General features: G+C 31.5%; 7 protein-coding genes across 7 annotated transcripts; 5 read left to right on the top strand and 2 right to left on the bottom strand. All coding sequences in view use genetic code 12, as the record gives it.

Annotated features, from left to right (window-relative positions):
- Positions 1-53: 53 nt before the first annotated feature.
- On the top strand, positions 54-383 carry SUI1 (translation initiation factor eIF1; the record flags this gene model as incomplete). The annotated part of the gene is made up of 1 exon (XM_705569.1): positions 54-383. The coding sequence occupies one exon, from the start codon at positions 54-56 to the stop codon at positions 381-383; it is 330 nt and encodes a 109-aa protein (XP_710661.1).
- A 533-nt stretch (positions 384-916) lies between these two features.
- Positions 917-1,582, top strand: CAALFM_C504080CA (U2-type spliceosomal complex subunit; the record flags this gene model as incomplete). Its single annotated transcript, XM_705570.2, has 1 exon — positions 917-1,582. The coding sequence occupies one exon, from the start codon at positions 917-919 to the stop codon at positions 1,580-1,582; it is 666 nt and encodes a 221-aa protein (XP_710662.2).
- A 961-nt stretch (positions 1,583-2,543) lies between these two features.
- Positions 2,544-2,852, top strand: CKS1 (cyclin-dependent protein kinase regulatory subunit; the record flags this gene model as incomplete). Its single annotated transcript, XM_705571.2, has 1 exon — positions 2,544-2,852. One exon carries the CDS (start codon positions 2,544-2,546, stop codon positions 2,850-2,852), a length of 309 nt encoding a protein of 102 aa, XP_710663.1.
- Positions 2,853-3,319: 467 nt separating this feature from the next.
- MEC1 (protein kinase) lies at positions 3,320-10,297 on the top strand (the record flags this gene model as incomplete). The annotated part of the gene is made up of 1 exon (XM_705572.2): positions 3,320-10,297. The coding sequence occupies one exon, from the start codon at positions 3,320-3,322 to the stop codon at positions 10,295-10,297; it is 6,978 nt and encodes a 2,325-aa protein (XP_710664.2).
- A 45-nt stretch (positions 10,298-10,342) lies between these two features.
- CAALFM_C504050WA (uncharacterized protein) lies at positions 10,343-13,138 on the bottom strand (the record flags this gene model as incomplete). The annotated part of the gene is made up of 1 exon (XM_705574.2): positions 10,343-13,138. The coding sequence occupies one exon, from the start codon at positions 13,136-13,138 to the stop codon at positions 10,343-10,345; it is 2,796 nt and encodes a 931-aa protein (XP_710666.2).
- Positions 13,139-19,755: 6,617 nt separating this feature from the next.
- Positions 19,756-20,898, bottom strand: CAALFM_C504030WA (uncharacterized protein; the record flags this gene model as incomplete). Its single annotated transcript, XM_705576.2, has 1 exon — positions 19,756-20,898. One exon carries the CDS (start codon positions 20,896-20,898, stop codon positions 19,756-19,758), a length of 1,143 nt encoding a protein of 380 aa, XP_710668.2.
- A 1,876-nt stretch (positions 20,899-22,774) lies between these two features.
- FGR42 (Fgr42p) lies at positions 22,775-23,089 on the top strand (the record flags this gene model as incomplete). Its single annotated transcript, XM_705857.1, has 1 exon — positions 22,775-23,089. The coding sequence occupies one exon, from the start codon at positions 22,775-22,777 to the stop codon at positions 23,087-23,089; it is 315 nt and encodes a 104-aa protein (XP_710949.1).
- Positions 23,090-23,969: the final 880 nt, after the last annotated feature.

The following is a 23,969-nucleotide window of genomic DNA, read 5'->3' as shown; positions in this document are numbered from 1 at the left end:
GAATCAAGACTTTATCTAGGTTTTCAAATTAATTGTTATTTTTACTCCATTGTATGTCAACTATCCAAAACTTAAACGCATTTGATCCATTCGCCGACACTGGTGATTCAGAAGCTCAACCAACAAATTACATTCATATTCGTATCCAACAACGTAATGGTAGAAAAACTTTAACCACAGTTCAAGGTGTTCCAAATGAATATGATTTGAAAAAAATTTTAAAAGTCTTGAAAAAAGACTTTGCTTGTAATGGTAATATTGTTAAAGATGATGAATTGGGTGAAGTTATCCAATTACAAGGTGATCAAAGAGTTAAAGTTAGTGAATTTTTAACTGCTCAATTACAATTACCAAAGAAAAACATCAAAATCCACGGTTTCTAAGTTTTATGGAAACAACAAACAAGTAACAGGAATAGAGTGGAACTTGTTCCTATAATGTTCCAGCTCTTACATTCTTGGTCTACTGTTTCAGTTCTTATTCAAAATGACGGTTTATATTTTAAGATGTTATGTTGTTGTTGTTTTTACATCATAATTTTAGAGCAAATCTACATTTGAAAGGAACTATCGGATTATTGGTTTTTAGTTATTGATTTTTATAGTTTGATATGTATAAATCAAATATAACTGGTGATTATATAGACAAAATTGTTGTAAGAGAAAAAGCTGTGGCTATAAGAACTGTAACCAGTGTTTTGATTTCAGAGTGATTTCTACTGTAGATGTGCCATTATCTGTTGGTTGCTAACCCAGCCAATCGATCACCAACTTGGTTATTGCCACATCGCACTACTAGGAAGTCATTACAGGCCAAAAAAAAAATAAAATAGAAATACATAAAACAAAAAAATGTACCTACATCACAAACACTTTCCTAAATTAATCCAGCGTTAATTATCTCAATATAATCAACTATGGCAGGTGATCTAAATCTAAAAAAGTCTTGGAATCCAGCATTAGTTAAGAACCAGCAAAAAGTTTGGGAAGAAGAACAACAAAAGTTAGATGAACTTAAACGAATAAAAGAGAGAAATCAGGAGTATAAACAAGAACAAGAATACTTGGAATTACTAAAGCTACAGCATGGAGATCAATTTCAAATTAAAGACTTGAACAAACAGCAGAAGCTCAAAATATCCAAACTAAATTGGATGTATGATGATGTACCATTTGAAGGCAATGAGAAAGTGGAAGAGAATTCAAGTGGGTTTATTGAATCAAATGTAGAGTTTACAGATGGCAAATCCAAAGTTGAGAATTTATTAAAAGGAAATCATGTTGTGGGCAAGAAGAGAGATGGTAGTGGAACCAGTGATAGAATAAATAAGATAATTGGGGTGGGGATGACCAAATCAAGTAAAGTCAGCTATTCCGATGATCCATTACTCAAAATAAAACAGCAGCAACAACAGGCACAAAGAGTTGCCCGAAAACAACATCCTAGTGATAAGCATTCTCATCGTTCTAGACATAGTTCCAAAAGTTCATCCGATAGAGTGCACAAATCACATGAGCACGAGAGAAGTCGAAAGCATAATTCCTCACATACTCGTCACAAAGATGGATCACCCCACAGATAACTTGGTTGAATAGCTGCATAATAAACGATTAGCATTTATAATTTACTTATTTTTACTGTCCAGTCACAGGCTATGGCGATATAGACTTGATTACTTTGTTGGCTACGGATTTTCGGAAATAAGACTGGAAATTACCAACATGGTTAGATTTTTTATTATCCGATTACTAAAGTGTGGATTGTCAATGAAGATAAATTTGTCAATCCTAAAATCAAGTGATTTTCGCAAAGGCGTAAAGATTAACCATATATTTTCATGTAATTGAAAGCTTAAGAAAAAAAACAGAGAGAATTAATTAATAAGATTGTAGATCAGAACTAAAGCTAAATCTGATATCTTCTGATAAATAACTTACAATGACTTTCATTGGTTGCTACACTCCTCTGTAAATATAAATCATATCAACCAATAGATGGAATAGAATAGAATAGAATAGAATAGTTGGATATTGCATAAACCAACATTCATGTGGTTCTGTGAAGTATGAGCCATGTTAATTCTTTAATCAAAATCTCTTGATATACTTTATTTTTTTCTTGACTTGTTGAGTAAATTTAATTTATGCACATACATACTTTTCTTTGTCCCTCCTACAACTAAATTCAAAAAGTTAATTTTAAGAGAACAAATCAGTTGAGAATGAGAAGCAGAAAAAAAAAAGAAAAACAATAATCAAATAGAATTGTTGTAAAATTTATATTCACACATTCTTCTTTTCTTATTAAATTTAAAGAAACCCCGTTTATGGGAATATAACTTGTTTACTTATTTGTTTATATAATTGATAGATATCAATTACTAATTTACCCTTGTTTTTTACTTCCTACTATTCAAGACTTTATTTCCTCCTGATAATCATTTTGTTTGATTATCATTTTCGTCAATTAGTTCTTTTTTTTCATTTGTTTCCAGAGTTTAGGAAGACTACCATTTTACAATTTTCAATTCAAATATTTTCCCAATGACTAAACCAAGATTTTTAACAGATATAGAAAGAGCAAAAGTGTTGGAATTTCAAGATATGATCCATTACAGTCCCAGATACAGTGATGATTCATACGAGTATAGACATGTGATGTTACCCAAGAATATGTTGAAAGCAATTCCTCACGATTACTTTAATCAAGAAACAGGTACTTTGAGGATATTGACAGAAGAAGAATGGAGAGGGTTAGGAATCACACAATCTTTGGGTTGGGCCCATTACGAAACTCATGCTCCAGAGCCTCATATATTATTATTCAAGAGACCCTTAAATCCCGGGCAATAAAAAGATTAACTATATTTGAATACTATAGAATCGGTTTTAAAGTTAACACTGGAATTAAAACATAAAAAGGAAAGAAATAGCCCATTGGTCACAGTAATCTGTTTCCAACAACCCCCCTCCTCAGAAATAGGATAGAAATGAATTAACGATGAATTTGTATACACTATTTATAAGCCAATCTCATTGATTGCATTTCTTATTTGTATATTATTAAATACGTATATCGCGAGAAACTGTATAAATACTCTTGGTACCTCGCATGTTGTTGTTCCAAGTAATTAATTGTGTGTGTATGTCAAATATCTTTAAAAAAACTGAACAATATTTGGTACAAAGGGATTGTAGAGAATAACCACAGCGAAAAAAAAAATCAAAATCAAAGCAAAACGCTACTGTATGGAAAATTTACAACCATCAAGAAGAACGCGTCAGAAACTAACCAGCTAGTTAAGAATATAAAGAATGGCATGACGTCGAATCAATCAATAAGTACTACTGAACTACTACAGTTTTTAACAGATATAGAAACCAATATCGACGATCATGAAACCGATTTTAGAAAATTGCTACTCTATTTACTACGATTCACTAATGAAAAATTAATTGTCATTGCACAAGAAGAAAACAAAACGCCAACTGAACTACAGTTATTGTCCAAATTAATCGACACCATTGAGTTGGTGCTATCAAAGAAAACACCCTTACTTTCAACTTTATTAACTATTGAAGACGTCAATATAATTCATACTACAGGTTCGGGATCATTAGTGTATGAGGTCCCCTTACATGAATGGTGTATATCCTTTGCCTTACTGCATATTCCTAATTTTGTTTCCCATACTGCTGGATTAAATCAACTAAAACGACTAGTTTTCCTTATTGTGAACTTGGTTAGTACTCAATTGCATAGTTTTAAAGTCATTAAAAGCACTAGAATACACCTATTAAAAACACTTGATGATAATTTAAATTTTTGTTTACAAAATTTGCTATCAGCCAACACTTTCTTATTCAAATCTAAACTAACAACAGCAGTTAATTTATTTTCAATTGTTCATGATTATGATATATCGCAAAAACTATCGTTAAATCTAAATAATTATCAATTAAAATTTGAGAGTTGTAGTAGGAAAATTTGGTTTATTCTTAATGAAATAAGTTTGGTTTCAGAACTTGACAATTTGAACCTTTTAGATTGTCTAAAATCGGTTTTCATTTTAGATCAGTCTAGTGCTCTAGTATTAAATGTACTGGTTGGCTGGAATCAAATTGGATTTTTGTTAAGTTGCATAGTTGAATATTTGCAACAAGATTTCAGAACCCTCGATTCAAATACGAATAATTTTGAATTTGTGAATTTGAATCGATCAATCAGTTTAAGTTTGCTAAACGTATATATTGTTTGTTTTGACAAAGATTTGTTGGAAAATTTTATGTCATTTTCAAATATCAAGGGGATACTTTCCAAGTTGATCTATGATGACAGTATACCGTCTGTTATTCGTAAGACGTTGAACATAGTCCAGTATACATACCAATTAATGAGTAACCCAGATGGAGATGATATCAAGCTTTACTCCACATCGGTATACAATGATTATGTCTGGACACCCTTTGTTGATTCAGAATTAGAGTCACTTCGTGCTCGTCTACTAGACTTACAAGGTAATCATGAAGATTCCAGAAAGGAAGAACTACTTTCATTTAGTATAGATGAAACCCACAAATTGGCTAAACTGACAAATTCATTAAACTATACAGATGAAAAAGCATGGATCCGTACAGTGAAAAAGTTGATTGGCATCGACAAAAATGTTTTAGAAGATGAGACTACGTTGTACACTCTTGTCACAGCACTCAGCCATTATCCATGTATCTTAAAGGGTGATTATGATTATACAATAAATGAATGCACAAAATGTGGGTTTGGTCCTTTAACCAAGAACAATTATAGCAGTATTGATCCAAACAGATTTCCATTGAATTATAGTACAGAAGCTACAACTCTTCAAGATATTATACAACAGTTTTTGATTCCTAAATTGGAGACACAGCAAGACCCATTATTATGTTGTAACACCCTTCTTTTAATATTTAATTTTTATGCCAGTTTCCTGCCCATGGCTGACATGCAAGATCATAATATTCTCGATTTCTTACTTCGGTTGTTAGCCACTAACGATAATCGTGATGTTCGAATGCTAGTTGCACGTATACTACCACTATATTTAATTCAACTGAAAGATGACAAGTTGCTCGATGAAACATTCAAGTATATTTTCCAAAAAGTGACATCTATTGATTTTTCTTCACAACATCGGTTACATTTTGGTGAATCAACAATTCGAGCTGTTGTTGAGTTAGCAACAGTTTCTACAGGAGAAAGATTGTGTGCCATCTATTTCAAATTAGTTGATTGGTTGGGTGAGCAGAATGAACAACACCTGAACTATGTTTATTGTGGTATATTGAACCTTGCGTCGGCTAAATCATTGCCACCTCATAAATTGCTATCACCATATTTACCGAGTGTTGCAGAAATCATTATTAAAAAACCACAAGTATTTGAAAGGATTATCAAAGTGCTGATGGTTACTAAAAATTATTTTTTGAACAGAACCAAAGAATATACTGTGCCAAGAATCTTGGAGTATTACAAAGATCCAACTTTGCTCACTCAAATAGCAAATGCTGCCGGACTAGAAGTGGGAAAGTTGCTTGCCAATTGTTTACCAAGAATATTGGCAACCTATTTGACAAAAGAGTCAGTAAATGAAAGATACATTATGAAAGTGCTAAGCAGTGTGTGCCCAGACTATAAAATGATTCACACCGAAGAATTATTCACTAGAATTGGGGATATCACATGGTATATCCTATTGGAAATACAAATGGATGAATTTGGCAATATTCGAAATCTTGCCAACATCACAAGAGCCTTGGAATGTGTTTGCAAAAATGTCTCTCTACGGAAAAATGGATCTGAACTCACTAAAAACAACAGCATAAATGATTTGATTGAAGATCAAGTTTTGTTACTAGTTCAAAAGTTTAGTGATGTAACACATTCATCTAGAGGGGCCAAGCCATATCTAGAGTTGAAGAATTCCTTCTATGCTATTGAGTTTTTGATAAAGGGGCATATTGATGCAATTACCTCAGCTTTGGGACAGTTGTCAACTTGTTTACAAGCCACTTTAGAGGAGCCTAATTTCCATGTATTATCTTTACGATGCTGGAACGAGTTGATAAAAAAAGTGCCACCATCCCATTTGATATCATTGATTGATATAATCATTTCGATAATTTTACAAAAATTCGAAAGTTTTGGATCTGAGGCTAAAAGTATTGCAATTGAAATTTTAAGAAAAATCTATGAAGAAATAAAAGACAAATACAATCGGTATTCTTTGTACTTTTTATCATTACCGTTTCTCTCTTACATGGAAGATTATCAAATGGTCAAAGAGTTTCGAAATATGAAATCCCCATCACGCGCTATGATTTTTCTGGAATTCACAAGACGGTTGCAAACATCCAACATGTATGTTGTCAAACATGCTTTATTTGATTTGTCAAACTATTTTGAGAAATACCAAATCAACTGCCAAAAAGATCTTTTCAAAGATCCCGGTTTAACACCGGCAATAACAAGTTTGGTCCGAACTATTTTAGACACAGCAGCAAAATTTAAAAATAAAGACACAACTGTTTCCACTGCATGTGCCAAAGCTTTGGCAATTATTGGAGCTTTAGATTCAAACAAGTTCCAATTCAAAACTGTGAAGCTGCTAATTATAATCTCACTGGATTTTGAGGACATTGAAGAAAATTCGACATTTTTGGTAGACTTGATTGAAAATCATTTACTTAAAATTTTCTGGGCTTCTAATGATCCCCACAAACAATTATTTGCTGCCTATGTAATGCAGAGTTTCTTAGCTGTTATGGGACTTGATGAACGTGTTTTGAACACTAAAGATAATCGAGTTTGGAACAAGTTTACGGACGTGGCAAAATCAACATTGACTCCGTTTCTAAAATCCAAGTATGCTGCTCCTAAACCTAAATTAGACAACCTCAAATTCCCCTTTTTCAAATTAGGTATGAAATATGAAACATGGTTGGTAGATGTCACATTGTTTTTATTAAAGCGGGCCAGTATTGATAATGGTAAAGGTAATCAGAAAGCAAAGACCAGAAAATTAATATTTCAAAGCTATGCGGTTTTGATTCAAAGGGAACATGATATTCCATTATGTGAACATTTGTTAAGATACGTTGCTCTTAGTCATGTTATAAATGAGGGTGTCCCTGAAGACCTACACAAGGAATTCTTGCATATATTGAAAATGGATTCTAAGTCTACTTCTCCCGATCGTGCTGAACAATTGAAACTATGTTATCAAACTATTTTTTCTGTTTTGGATTATTTCAATCAATGGGTCTCCAATATGCGTGTTGTCACGAGTAATTCTGGGTCAGAATTGACTTCAAGTGATATACGCCATAAAATGGATGCAGTTGCTAAATTTAGTCTGTTCCCACAGGATCTACTTACTACTAGATCAGCTGAATGTGACGCATATGAAAGAACAATCATGTATTTGGAGAATTGCTATCGTGACAGCCAATCAGAAAAGTCTTTCAAATTATCAAACTTGAATGGTGCGGCAACATTACAGGACATGTATGCCCATATCGATGACTATGATGCATTAAACGGTACTTTGAAGATGTTCTCGACAAATAACTTGAACGAAAAATTAACTACTTTCCAATACAGCGATAGTTGGAGTTTGGCACATGAATCATTTGAAGCTTTGGGTTCAACAAAGAATAGTGTATCTAACAATACAAAATTGTTGCAATCTTTGAATGAGCATGGCTTATATAATGAGGTATTGTCGACATTGTCTGCCAGGACAGATTCCAATGATTTAAAATCCATTCCATTGGATTGGTCATTGATGGGACTACATGCAGCTGTATACAAAGGTGATTCTAAACAACTTGAAAAATGGTTACAGGTGATAAATTCTATTGGCAAACCACACGATATGGAAACAATGATAAATTATGAATTAGCCAAAGCTTTGAGTTTTTTATTTCAATCTAGAATAGATATGTTCAAGGGATCCATGGACAAGTTGTATAATATAATTGGATGTTCTTTAGTTCCTTCAGTGTCATCAAATTTCACCAGAAACATCACTTTGATGAATCAATTGCATGCAATATATGATGTAAGTTTAATTGTTTTATCTAAAGATTCTGAAGACACTTTGGATCTACGTATTGGTAATGTTGACCAAGATTTTGATACTCAACGAAATATTCTAACGTTGCACAATGTTGCCAACACTGTTATGAAGAATCCGGCCATGATATCGAAAAATCTTTTACGAGAGTCTTCGTTGGCAAGAAAATATAATCGGTTGGATATTTCTACTAGGTCTATAGTGCAAGCAATGTCTTTGGAAGACGACCAGGCAAATATAGAATTTGCGGAATTGCAATGGGCACAGGGGAAACAATCAGAAGCAATAAAGTGTTTGTTTGATATTCTAAAAGATAACAAGTTTCATGATGATAAGAGTAAAGCAAAAGTACAACTCCAATATGCAAACTGGTTAGATGAATCAAATCATTTGTCAGCTCACCAAATTATAACAGAGTACAACAAGGCATTTCATTTGAATATGGTGGATGAGAAATGTAATTTTGATATCGGGAAGTATTATAATAAATTGATGGAATCTTCTAATGACGAATCCGGGGAATACGAACATTTAACGGTAAGGAATTATATTAGAGCTGTATCTGTGGGCACTACTTATATATTTGAAGCCTTGCCCAAAGTATTGACGATTTGGCTAGATTTTGCTGATAAACTGAACAAACTGAACGCTGCTGAAAATAGATTGAAACAAATTATTGACGATCTTTATAATGCTATTGCAAATGTACCCAATTATTCGTGGTATACCGTATTGACACAAATATTATCAAGAATCGTGCACGAACATGAACCTTCATTTAAGGTATTAAAAAGAATTGTCCAGAATGTCACGCTAGAATATCCCAAGCATTGTGTGTGGTACATATTCTCTCATGCACGGTCTTCTGATAAGGTAAGAAAGCGGAGGGTCCGAGAATTACTTAATCAAGTGTGTACACAAGATGGCAACGATACTCTTCCCAAGTCAACCATGGCCGCTGGAAACTTGTTTGCCAAACTAATCAAAATTGCTGAATTGAAAATACCCAAGACCAATAGAAAACGACAAATGTCACTTCTACAAGATTTTGAAGTGGATTTGAGTGAACCAATTGATGATTTGGTGATACCTATTCAATCTAATTTACAGATTCAGATACCTAGTCACTTAAATTCCAAGCACAAGGGGTTTTCACGTTCTTCTTCAATTTCATTCGATGGGTTTGATGATAATGTGAATATTTTCTTTTCGTTACAAATGCCTCGACAATTGACTGTTCGAGGTTCCGATGGTAATGCTTATAGATTAATGGTTAAAAGTGATGATACAAGAAAAGATGCCAAAGTAGTTGAATTTACCACCATGGTAAATAGAATATTATCCACCAGTACAGAGGCAAGAAAACGAGGATTACAGATTGCTAATTATTCTGTTGTACCACTTTCTGATCATTTTGGTATTATTGAATTTGTTATGAATGTGCAAACTATGAAAGGGGTGATATCTGAACAAAGGAAACGTCAAGGTATTCCAATCAATGAAAGGAAAGTTTTCATGCATATTGATTCTTTGCAAAAGGCCAAAAAGAAAGATAGTAAGCAATTGGATAAATTAGTAGCAGGTTTCCGAGCAATAATGGATCGATGTCCGCCTGTTTTACATACTTGGTTTGTTGAACAATTTTCTGATCCTAGTGCCTGGTATATGGCAAGAAATGCATTTACTCGGTCAAGTGCTGTTATGTCGATGGTTGGATATATTATGGGATTAGGAGATCGACATTGTGAAAATATTTTGATTTTCAAAAATACTGGTGCTGTATTGCATATTGATTTTGATTGCTTGTTTGAAAAAGGTACCACTTTACCAACACCAGAAATTGTACCATTTAGATTGACACAAAATATGGTTGATGCCATGGGGATCACTGGAGTTGATGGGATTTATCGAATAACATGTGAAGTAACAGGGACATTATTACGAGAGAATGAACAAATTTTGATGAACATTTTGGAAACATTAATCTATGATCCGTTAATTGATTGGAGAAATCACAATCCACGTGAAGATTTATCGAAAGTGCGTAAAAAAATTAGAGGATTAATTAATGAAGATGAAGGGTTACCGATGAATATTCATGGTCAAGTAGATGTGTTGATTCAAGAAGCTACATCATTAGAGAGATTATCACAAATGTATGCAGGTTGGGCAGCTTATATGTAGTGAATAAATGTCAAATTTCATAACAAATCTACTTCTTATTATGTACTATAAATCTTTTATATCTTGATTTGGAGAATGGGCGTGTAGTAATGGAGATTTTGGTGGCGGTGGTTTTCTAGTTAATGTTTTGGTTCGTATAGGAGAATTTGGTTGAGATAAACTGATGGTTGGTTCACCAACCAAACTTCCACTTCTAATAGACAAATTATCTGATATATCACGTGGTGGCAATGGTGGTGGAGTCAGTGATGGAATTATTTGAGCAGCATTCTGATATGCAACACTAAATATTGAAAGATCTTCATTATTATTATCTAGTCGACTGAAGTTGTATGATGGGGTTTGATTATCAAGTGGCGTCGATGTCAACTTTGAGTTTGCCACTGGTGCTGGTGCTGTTGTTGTAGCATCTGCCCCTACTGCGACAGATGGAATTGTAGAATTGTTGGATAAGCTGATAACATTTACAGGTGCAGTGGTGGTAGTACCTTTATTGGAAAGTTCCAGTGATGGTGCAGTAGTAGCAGTGTTGGAAACTGATGCACTGGTTGAGTTAGCACTTTCAATATCTGGTAAATCCTTGTTGTCTTCGGTTGCTAATGTATAACGAGTAGAATCAGATCCCAACGTCATTGAACTAGACGATTTTCTAGGAGCTCGTCTACTTGATATCATTTCAGGAGGAGTATAACCTAATTTTTCATCATGTTGCTTTTTACTAGATCCATCATCTTTGAAATACCATTTACCAATTTTTTTAAATGTACTGGAAACAAGTGTTGAATTGGTGTTTGGAGATTGCGATGCCGTTAGATCCAGTTTGCTTGGAGTTTTGTTAAGGGTTGCGCTACTAGCACTAAGACTTGCAGTGTTATTAGTATTGACCGATAAGCTATCTTCAGTATTAGATAATGATGGTGAAGATTTTTTTTTCATACGCTTAGTTAAATCAGTTAACGTATTCGAAAACTTGCCATTTCTTAATGATCTGGAACTCGTTGATAATTCTGATTTTGCATCAATATCATCAAACTTATTTGTCGAATTATCTTCGTCGACACCAGCGGACTCATTATCAGTTTGATTGTTTTCCGTATTTTCCTTTTCCAGGGCAGTAGTTTCGTCTTTGTCAATTTTTGGTTCTTTCCAAATTCCAGCACGATACAATTGATCTGAACTATCGAAAAACACAATATCATCCCAAAATGGATAAACCAAGCTTTCTTTAATTGCTTCTTTGAATTTCTTTTCAATTGAATTGGTAATGAAATTGAAATTCAACGTTCTTGAACTTAAAAGTGGTTCAATTTTAAAATTAACTATAGGGTCCAATTCATAACAGTACCAAAATCTGCCACTTGGGGGTGGTTTCAATTTAAAAAGCATTGGGCCCTCTAATTTGCTCAAGGTAATTTTCAACACTAAATCAACTTCTCTATTGGTGAATTTGGTCCCAAAAGTTAAATCAACTTTGGTTTCTATTGTTACCGATAATCCACCATTGTATGTTACATAACATGAAGCTACAACTGTCCCATCTGGGTTGATTTCTTTCAATTTTGGATAGGTGAAGAATGGGGCCAGTTTACCTGGTTGAATATCAGTGATTTCAAACTGATTGAAAAACCCAGGTTTTTTGATTTTATTTAATTTTTTACTCAATTTTTTGTAAACATAATCTTCAAAATGTTTAGTATTTTTCATTGCCAAAAACCATCGTCCGATAATTGCATTCAACCATTTGGTTTGCAATTGACCTTCTGAACTATACAATGTTTGTATTAAATTTATCATTTCTTTTGTTTGAAAATGTGACGTTTCGGCATATTTTTCTGGATTCAAGATATCAGGTAGTTCAGATTTTTCTAATTTCATGGCTCTAATCAAGGCAAAATACCAATCTTCTTTATCGCAATTGTTTTCACAATAAATGAAAAATGTTCCTGGTGGGGCATTGTTATTAGTTTGCTGTTGCAGGTTCTGTTGTTGATCTGTAGTACGAGATGAAAGTGATGATCTGGTTGATGAAGAAATTTCTGTCCCATTGGATGTATTGACAGTTGAATTAAAAGTGTCATTAGTGGAAAATGGTGTGTCAGTCAATTTGCTAGGGTTGATTAATGCAAGAGCTGAATATTTTGTAAATAATTGGGCATCAGTTAAATCTCGAGGCCAAATACTGACAAAATGATGTGCCAACACAATCACATGCTTGACATCTTTTAAAGTTTGATCTTTGTATAAAAACAAATTTCCATGTTTTAAAACAGCAAAGTAACGATGCTTCTTCTGTGATGATCTAATTTGTTGTTGTGGTTGATTTTGCGACTGGTGATTATGTTGTGGTTGTGGATCATGACGTTGATGGTGGCTATACGATTTTGGGTTTGGACTATTGGTATCCTTTGGCAACGCAAATGTATCTTTATTCAATTCATCTAAATCGTTATCGTCATGGTCAAGGAATTTCTTCTCTTCTGGTTGAAGCTTTTTCAGTTGGGAATTGTCTTTGAATTTTTTGGTTGCCAGGTCTTTCACCAATTTATATAATGCCGAATAAGCCGATTTATTATCATTTGATTCGGTTATCAGTTGAGTATTTGAATTGATTTCATCGGGACTTTCAATGTAATCACGAGTGACAAATATCCATCCACTCTTATATGCTTCTAAACCAGACTGATGTTTTTCTTCTAGTTCACCAGATGGTTTCTCTTCGTCAAGTTCATTATCATCAGATAAGGTTGATTTTGGGGCGAGATAAAAATATAGGGCAACCAATCCAGGTAAGAAAGTTAATCCACCTAGTACATAAACAAATAAGAAATAAACAAGCCCCATTATTTGTTCATCTACTAATTGATTAATTGTAGATGAGTTGAAAGATATAGAAGAAAGAAAGGGAAAAAAAAGAGTGTGTGTAAATTTGGAACGTGTTAAGATTATGATTGCTTGGGGGAGGAATAGTTAAGTAAATGATGTAACAAAATCAACTCCAAAACAAATACAAACCAAAAAAAATAATAATAATCAAGTTGACAATTCACATTACGATAAGTAACCTAAGAAATACAACAACAAAATAATATTAATACTACCTTTTTATAATAACTCTGAACCCTTTTTGGAATTGTGCACTTGATGATAATGTTTTCTTGTACTGTTCCAAAGGATTATCATGTTGATGGGGTATATTGGAATTTGAAATTTATGTGCTGACCTTCTCCCCACTCTTTTAATGTTTGAGAAATCCAAATCAAGTAAGTTAGCGCCTATAAATGGATTTGACGTTTAATTTTTATGAGAAATGAACGTATTCAAATGGTAATAAGCAACAGCTGACTGGTAACTTGAGTGAATCTCGAAATATATTTGACGTGGAATAATTGTCAAATTGTAGAACAAATTGTCAATCTAAATTATTTGTCCCAGTTTGAATAAACTAGTGCAATCTTTTGGTAATGGTATTCATTCATTGTGAGCTGCTTTGGCTGTTATCAAATAGCTTTTGTAATTCAGTAATGAAATTTGTTAGCAAGTTTTTGATATTTTTCACCATTTTCGTGAAATTATGTAAGCAAATTTCTTGTAATCTTAAAAAATTAAGAAAGCAATTACTTGACTCAACAACTGTAGCCTCTCAAACAATGATTGTGAATTTTGCCTAATCAATCTACAGTATCTAATAACAAAAAGGAAGTTTTTTTCTTTGACATTTGTTGTATCATGTGATGACCACTAATAATAGCTGCAATGGATTGAACAAATAACAAAGAACACAACTATGTACAATATATCCAATTGCTGGTAGAAATACATTGGCTGAACATTTCTTGTAATTGACAAGAAACTCATGTTCGTGTATCAGGATATGGACACGTGCAACATACGTATCTCATTTCCATGATCAATTTTCGATCAAAATACTTCTATATGGTCATGTAAAGCAAGTACAAGGCATAGGAAATGCCATATACTTGATAGGGATGGGGAAACGTTGGTTGATATCAACCTCGTCATGGCTTTTTTGGTTATCAGATTTGCATATCTTGTAGTTTTCTTTTTTCTTTTTTTAGAATTACGCAAGAGAATAGCATGACAAAAAAAGGGGGGGGGAGAGTAATTCTCAAAACGTGCTTTTGATGCTTATACTTCTGATATGTACATCTACATGTATGAAAATCAAACTCCGTTGCAGCACTCGCCAATAGTTATCAAGAATGTATTGATTTCTCACATACATACATACACCAAGAAATAGAAATACAATAGAAAATGTCTAATAAAAATCTCGAGATTTGTGCATCTCGGAGTTATCAATAGTTCGTAAGTTTACTCTTTTTTGCAGCAAACCACCAACAATAAAGATGACTATTTTAAGCAAACATCTGACCACTTCGTATTTTTGAAAAATAAACTAGACACTATAAACGAGATTAAAGCAACTACTACAACCTAGCCAAGAGCCTGTATTAATTTCTTTTGGGGCATATCACAAAACTAAATAAAATTTTTGAAAATTCATTTGAAAATTCAACACAAGATGGTAAAGATGTTTTTTTCTTTTACGTTATTGTGTAAATGAAAAATACTATTAAACCAGTCCTCAAATGAACAGGAACGAGACGAGATGATTTTATGTCTCACAAGAATTGTTAGAAAAGTATTTATTTATTTCTTAGTATAACCAACTAACATTAATCATCTACGCTTACATAATTTTTCAAAAAATAATTTCATAACAACTCTAACCGAACAATAAATAGATAGGGCAACTATTAGATAGTTTACTATTGTTATTGTTCTAATTTTACAAGTTTACACGTTTTCATTATGGTAACGTTGTAGAGGTATTGATTTGAGGCGTTGGCTGAGGTGAGTGGTAAGGAGGGGAGGAGTTAAGAAACAAAAACGAAAAAAAAAAAAAAAAACGATTCCGTGATTTCGCCGTTAAGAAAAAACTTTAAATTTCTTTTTTCTTTTTAAGTCCCCCGAATAAAGGATTATGTGTCAAAATATTTAAATTGGCAATTACTAAATGTACTAGCAACCATTAAATCACAATAACTAATAACCAACCAACTAAAACATTTTAAAACAACAAAAGAACCGTTTAGCAAAAAAAAAAAAATAATTTTTTTCCTTACTATTTTGTGTCGGGAACTTTGAACACAAGGTTTGATTTGAACAATACAATACAAAATGTTGAATTTTTCAATACTAACAACAAGAACGATAACAATAACAATAACAATGGATAGTTATTTTGTGTTATTACTGTTGGTAATAGTTGACAATTCTCAAGGGAAATACGCAGACCATGTCCGATGCAAGATACTAGAGAAGAAGAAGAAGGACAAGAAAAACATGGGCTTAGTTTTCATCAGACACAAAATAATTCTGTACAAATAATAGATTCATGGCTTAGAAATGACATAAAGAAGAAGGATAAAAAAAAAAGAAAAAAAAAAAAACCAGATATACAATCTTGCTTGAGAATGTTAACAAATGATCAGAAATTGAATCTCGAATTAATTCGACTAGGTGCTGTCATTCCTTCATTCCTATGCAATCAAAGTGAGATCATCATGTCTTTGGTAAAATATGTATGTTTTTATTATAAATGTCATGTATGTATGTTATATGTAATACAGCTTTTTTTTTCAGTTTTATTATATTACTGATTGTTTGATTGGAATTTAATCTCCAGTTCTTAACTCCTCTGTATGTGTCTTGACTTGTCAATCTTACATAAATATTGGTGGCAAATCGCTTGTAACACCGAGATTGGAAAGTTCTTTTTATATTATAATTTCCCACTTGTGATTGGGTTATAGTTTTTAGTTTTCTTGTTAAATACAGTCAAACCCCGGTTGATCACTTTTATTTCGTAAGTTTAAGAACATTTCAACCTTATGTTCTTTGAAAACATATCAAAGTCCTTTATTTATAGGGATTTATAATACTTTCCTTTACTACTATTATAATCTCTTTTTCCCGGTTCTTCCTCTTTTTGATTTGCTTGAATTAGCCAGAATTTATGATTTATTTTCTTGGAGAATCAAAATCTCAGGTGATGGCAATACTCTCTGTTTCTAGTGAAATCTTCTGTTTTTTCCATTAACATACCACAGATGAAATCAATATTGGATCTTGAAATAAGAGAAAAACCAAATGAAAGATTCATTTAAGGAAGAAAGAATCACAAAAAATTATATTGAAGACAAAAAAAAAAAGAAACAAAAGTAAAAAAAAAAAAAATAAATTTGATAGACAATTTTGCCATTTAATGTTTTGTGTAATGACAAACTAGTAGTAATGGTAGTACTACTATTGTGTATAAGAAATCAACAAATATGTATATGTTGGATTTATGATCTAACAATCCGGCGTCTACCGCAATAATAAGGGAATCACATACTTGTAACATTGGAATATCACAAATTTAGTTGTTTTTGCGGTTCGGTCTATTCTTTCAATCAAACGTGTTGAAAAGGCGATGATGTTGATGATGTTTGAAAAATGGAAAGGAAAGGAAAGGAAAGGAAAATCTGAATTATTAATGTAAGATTTTGTCAAATGAAATTAAAGTTTAGGTCCTAATTATTTAATTTATATTATTACACAAACTAAATCATTGTACAACAAAATCACAAGTAGAAATTTGAATCAAAAACCAAAAAAAGAAGAAAACTAAAAAAATTCTGCAGGTTTGGATTTGTTAAAGGATTTAAGAATAACAATAGTAACTTAAAGTTATAATAATAATTACTAACTAACTAACTAACTAACTAAAGTTTGAAGTTTAGTTGTGTATTTATTTAAAGGGTTAATTGTCTTAAGACCCAATTAAGGAAGTTGTCGGGTCGAGAGAAAGTAAGCAATTTCTATATAAATCCTTAAATTTTTTTTTTTGGGAGAGACTTTGATTGGTCTGAATAATAAATTCTTAATAGTCGTATATTGTTATTGCCTTGGTATTGTTTGATAAATTTGACTTAGACAAAGCCTAACAACAAAAGCAGCACACCCATTCTTTTATTTCTCGACTCTCGGGAGATTTCGCCGTTAACAAAAAATTTTCAATCATTGTAATAGTGAAATAAAGTAAATACTGCAATTAACACTCAAAGATGAATTTTTTGAGACGAAAACGATAGTTAAACATTAATTTTCACTTTGTTACCAATTTTACAAAAATGGTAAGAGTAGACAAAGAGGAAGGAAGGAAAGCAAAGCAAAGCAAAGCAAAGCAAAGCAAAGCAATAATACAAATATTTTTCAAGTTTTTTTTTTTCTTTTACACGAGAGACACAACGATGATGCACATATACATTACATGATAATAAAATCTTCGTTGGTGTCTGTCTATCATCTTACACAATTAGAAACTACTATTCCAAAAAACCTTCAAGTTTTTCAATCTAAATCAGATTTAGCTAATATTGACAAGGAAGTGAAAGGGTAAGAAAGGAAATATGATAATATACTATACTTTTATTTTTGGTAGCAAATAAGCCCAAGCCCAGGCGCGCACCCAGACTGAACCTAACAACTAACAACTAACAACGGTAGTTAAGTAGTATTAGTGGTAGAACGGAACCAAATCAAATCACAAATTCAATTCCAATTCAAAGCCTACTAGAAGAAATCTTTTTGAGACAAGATTTATAATAGGGCAAGAAATTTAATCAAGTAAATCCAAATTTAAAAAATCTAAACTGACAGACTAAAAAAAAAAAAATTTAAAATTCTTTTTGAAGGCAAAATCAGGAAAACGGAACCGAAAAAAAAAAAATTTTTTTTTAGTTTAGTTCTCTCTGTTTTTTTTTTTGCACTCAACCATCTCTCAACCAATGAATATGATTGTAAATGTAATAACAACAATAATATCTATAGTTATTAAATAATTTTAGATTTTGAGAAAATTAACGGTTTAACCGAAATGAATAAAAAGGATGATCTTAATGTTAGTATTGAATAACTTACACACCATCTTTAAACCTCTCATTTGACGATAATAATACTAGTAGTAGTAGTAATAGTAGTAGTAGTAGTAGTAACAACTTCAAGTTACAAACTCTTTGTCCAGTCATCATTGCCGATCATTTTTACACAATATAAATAATATATTGGGTGCTGGTGAATAATAAAAACCGTTATTCCTCTCAATACTACTACTTGTTTCATTTTGGTATTTGTGTTTTACGGGGACGGACGATGGGGGGGGGGGAACATAAATGCAATTGGACAAAAAAAAAAAATAAAAATTAGTTTATCCATCCACTCACCTTTCAAATTATTGATAAAATATTCTTATACATTGTTGTAAAAAAAAAAAGACTAGCCAGCCAGCCAGCCAGCTAACTAACAACATAATCATCGAATATCCCTAAATCATTCTTTGTAGGTTGTGAGTTGTTAGTTTAAACCCTTAGACGATATTGAAAACAACACTCAATATGTAAGTGAAATGACGAGAGAAAAATGAAATACACATTATATTATTGCCTGGCAGCTGCACCAATTACTATTATAATAGTGTGTGGTGGTACTAATAGTATAGTTCATGGAACTAGACATAAGTTTAGTTGTATTTTGAATAGTATAGTATAGGCTGCAAATGTTATTTCTTTTTTTCTTTTAATGTTCTAATTTATTATTATATTTTTGTTGTTGTTGGACGATATTCTATTTTATTTTCTCCTATATATTGTCGGGTTTGGTTTAAACGAATAGAAGTAAAGCTTCCCTCTCCTCACATCCTTCCGAAGTAATAATAATAATAATAATAATATTATTATTATCATAAATCAACTCTTTTATTCCCTTTTATTCCGTGAAATGAGCTAACTCGTTAAAATGAATATAATCCCTTGGCAATAAGGTATTCAGTATTTGTTGTGGTTGATTTGCGTACAGACCTCAAATATCTTGGTTTGTGTGATAATTTTAAAACATTGGTTTTCCTTTGTTAATTGTATCTGAATGTCTTTCTCCTTATTAAAAAGTGAAAAAAAAAAATCTTAAATACTAACAATTACAGTTGTAGTAGAAGTAGTAAACAACTACACAAAATTATACACAATTACCCAAACTGAAAATTTTTTTTTTTTTTTTTTCATTATTAAGGATATTGAACACAAAACTAAAAATAAAATTTTTCAAAATCTATACCGATATTCAACCGAATCACTCTACACACACATATAAAATCTACACTTACTGGAAAGAAAGGGGGAGAAACAAGGAAACTACATCAATTCACAATATACACAATCTTTATTTTTATTTTTATTTTTATCTCTAAAACATTGATTCAATAATTTTATATATCGTAAAAACATATATATCTATACAAAATATTATTATTTAAAAATAACCCGAAAAATGAAATAAAACACAGACACACACAAATATATGTAACACTTGGGATAAAACCCCTCTTGAGAATTCCTTTATAAGTAGAAATCGGTGAGCATAAAGTTACCAGCACTAATCATCTCACTAGCATTACCAGTGATTATACTATTCTTATTCAATATTTTACTCAAATCTTGTAAATTGTTAAGGTTGTTGTTGTTATTGCAGCTATTAGTGGTGATATTGTTATGATTAATGATATTCATTGGAAGTCGACGATAATTATTATTGATTTTAGGAATATATAATGATTGCATAGTTGATTTTGGAGTTGTTATTGGTGATACCCCATTGCTCTCATTGTCTTCACTAGTAGTAACAGATTTGGATTCGTCTTCTTTCTCCTCCTCCTTCTTTTCTTCTTCTTCTTCTTCTGCATTATCATATTGGAAATAATCTTCAATGGTATATTCTTTTGGTTTATTACCAAAATTCACACTTTTAAAAAATGGAACTTCACATTGTTTGAAAATTGATCTATTAGATGTTGGTGAAGCAGAAGAAAGAAGTGGGTTTTCTTCTTCATCATCATCTTGGTTATGGTTTTGTTTATTTAATAATGCAAATGAATCTTTATATTGATTCTCTAATCTTCTTTTAACATAATATTGACGAATGTTATCTTGAATAATTTTAGTGAAATTCACTGATTCAATTTCATTGGGTTCTTCATAATCTTCTGATTCATAATCATAATCATATTCATCAATTTCTGATTCTTCATTTTGAGAAAATAATGATGATATACTGCTTGAACTACTATGATAACCAGATCTCGGACTAAACCCACAATTTGATGTATTTGAAGATATTAGACTACCAGAAGTTATACCGTTATTGCTAGTAGACGATGATGATATGGAAGTATGATGATTACGGTGAGAATTGTCTTCCCAATCCAGTAAGAAATCTTGATTGACATTGGTTAAACTCAATAATTTTTCAACGGGGTCAATCTTATCCGATAATTTAGCTGCTTCTTCTTCTTCTTCTATACTAGAAATCTTTCTTTTTTTAGTTTTTGGTAAACTAAAACTCTTCTTTCGAGTAGTAGTTGTTGTGGTTGTTGGTAGTTTGTGATTGACTAAAGAAATAGTGTTAGTTTCAGCTTTAGCCTTTTCAGTTAACATTCTAGTACGTTTAGACTTACGTATATGTTGTTGTTGTTGTTGTGACATTATGCAAAATAAAATAAATTAATAAAGTAATATTGAAATGAAATGAAATAAATATAATTTGATATGCAAAAAAAAATTAAATTAAAATAATAAATATAATTGTATGTATGGATGAGTGGGGGGGGGAGTGGGGGGGTGTCTACTATAACCAGATGTAGAATAGTCAGATATATATATAGATAGTTGAGTATGTAGTTTAAATATATATAAATACCTGTAATGTTAATATTGGAATAATTAAATAAATAAGTGAAAAATATCTCTAGTCCGAATTGTATGGGAATAGTAAACAAATGAACTGGAATATAAAAGAATAAGGAATTGAAAATATAGCAATTAAATCTAATTAAGTAATAATATATATGAAATGAAAAGAAAATCCTTTCTTAAACAAATATTTTTGGGGAAACTATTGGTATATTTATATTAGTTCAGTTAAATTGGTAAGTTATATTTATTTAAGATGTAACAAAAAAAAAAAAAAAAATAAAAAAAAAAAAAAAAAAAAATTTTCATTTTAGTGAGAAAGAAAGTAAAACTTTATTTATTACACAAAACCAATTTTTTCAATTTCCACCTCCAGTCAAAAAAAAAGAATTAAGACAGTTTGGGTTTTGTGTAACTATCTAACGGGGAGGTTTTTTCTTTCTTTTTGTTACTTGAATTCAATTAACAAATGACTACTACTAACACAATAATACTAATACTATTATTATTCTTATTCTTATTACACTGCATGATACAGGATACATCAAGTTTTTACTCAATTTACATTATACAGTATACAGATTTTATTAAATTATATATTCTGTTTCTTTCTTTCTTTGTAGAACTCCTCCTCCTCCTCTCTATTTCTTTCTCTTTCTTTCAAATTTGGGTTGAAGATTATTCTACTTTTCTTTCTACCCATGTGTATCCAAAGTCCATTATTTTTGGGCTTTTTTTTGGGCTTTTGCAGTATATTTTCTTGAATCATGTTATACACATACACCTATTGTCTATCATTATGTTTTTGTTTTTCAACACCCCCCCTCTCTCCTTTCTTTCTTTATCTCTGTCTACTTCGCATCCACTATCCTTTTATCTTAGTTAATCTCATGCTTGCTATCTAATACCCATATTGCTATCTGTTTCATTCAATTGATCATTCCACTAGTTTCTTCTCCTTCTTCTCCTTCTCCTCCTCTGATCTCCGATTGTTCCAAAATCTATATGCATTTTTTAAAATAAGAAAAAAAGGCAAAATTTGTACACTTGCTAAAAAATTTTGAACTAAATTTTGTACACTTGCTAAAAAATTTTGAACTAAATTTTGTAATGGATAAATGACTTCAACAACAACAACAACAACAGCAATTTGCCCACATGTGTTGTTCTATTTCATTCTATTGTATATCTATCTAACTATCTATCCCTTGATTTCTTTTTTCTTTTTAAATGTCTCCTTTTTTATATGATTTTATGGCAAATTATTATTAAGAGATTATACATTTTATAGTCTATTTTACTATTGCTATATTTTGCTAGAAGAGGGGTGGCATGGGCATATAGTAGTAGTAGTAGTGGTGGTGGTGGTTTTTCTTGTTCAAACAACGTTTTTTATTCTGTTATATTTTGGATTATATACGATATACATTCATTCTTTATTGCACATTAAGGTATTATTTTCAAATCTCTGTCTAATCTCCCTATTTAACTTTTTTTTTTCCCTTGCCTTGCCTTTTCTATGGCTATTGTTAAAACTTTTTATGACTGTCAAAAAATAAATAAAAACATCTGACTCATTTGTTATTGTTGTCACTTATCTCTCCAATATTTGAAGATTCTTTATGTTTCATTAATTAAAATAGAGGGGGAGAGAAAGAAAGACAAAAATATGTTGGTTGGTATGGGGGTGTATCTTGTCGGAGATTTAGTTTATACATTATATTATATTTTATTGTTTGTATTTTTTGTTCACAAATTATTCAATTCTGTTGTAGTTGTTGTCGTCATTTATCGTTTACATTTACTTTTATGTTTGAAGAAGAATATTCAGTCTCTTATTTCACTGCCATTTTCCACAATTATAACACCCCCCTTTTTTGAGGTGTTTTTGTTTTTTTTTTTTTTCGTTCTATTTTCTTCTAACCATAATTGTTCATTTTCCAATCTTCCAATCTTCCAATCTTCCAATCTTCCAATCTTCTAATCTTCTATCCCCTATATCCCCCACACACCCCCCTCTTACCTCTTTTACACTCCTCCTAATTATTTCTTGGTTTAAAAACTATTTCACATCAGTTGATTCTTTTTTTTTGCATTGCATTGTTATTTCTGTTTTGCATCTCTAAATATTGACTGAAATTTTTTTTTTATTTTTTGGGATTTTTAGTCAATTGTTGCGATTCTTGCTTGTCGTATTGACAATTGATGAATTATACATACTTCTTCTTTTACTTTACTGCATTAATAAATGAGTTGTGCTTGCAGAATGAGTATTGGTCAAGCTTCAAACTTTCTTTTTTTCACCTATAGATTGATGTTACAATAGGTTAATACCACCACTAGTGTTACTTTCCCCTCTCACATTTTTGACTATATTCCTCATTGATGATGATTATTAAAGTGTAATAGCAGCAACTTTAATCGAACTTACTTACATATTTGCCATCAATTGATCAATGACCTTAACCTTTTTTCTTGATTTTTTCTTCATTAGTCTTTCGGATTCTACCGAATTTCACGAAATAGGAAGGAAGTGGAGGAGGGAAAAAGGTTGCATATTTTTTTTTTTTTGGCAAATTGCACCTTACCCAAAAATCTCAACCATACCCCATTCTATATTTCTATTTAGTAATTAGATTAGGCATTACTACAGTATTATTTGTTGGTGATGTTTTGATTGGATGTTATAATATTACATAGATTATACAGAATATGTTTTTGTGGGGGAGGAAGGGTGACTGCCTGTTCCTTTTGCAACAACAAACGTCTTATTGTAAAACCAGTTTGTTTGTTGCGATTCATCACAAACAAAACTAAACAATGCTGAACAAGAATTCGGAGTATAACCTAATTTTAGTTTGTAC

This window comes from Candida albicans, chromosome 5 (genome assembly GCF_000182965.3).
Source record: "Candida albicans SC5314 chromosome 5, complete sequence".
Lineage (NCBI taxonomy): Eukaryota > Fungi > Ascomycota > Pichiomycetes > Serinales > Debaryomycetaceae > Candida > Candida albicans.
Note: the sequence above shows the minus strand (reverse complement) of the source record. Positions and strands in the feature narration are given on the sequence as shown.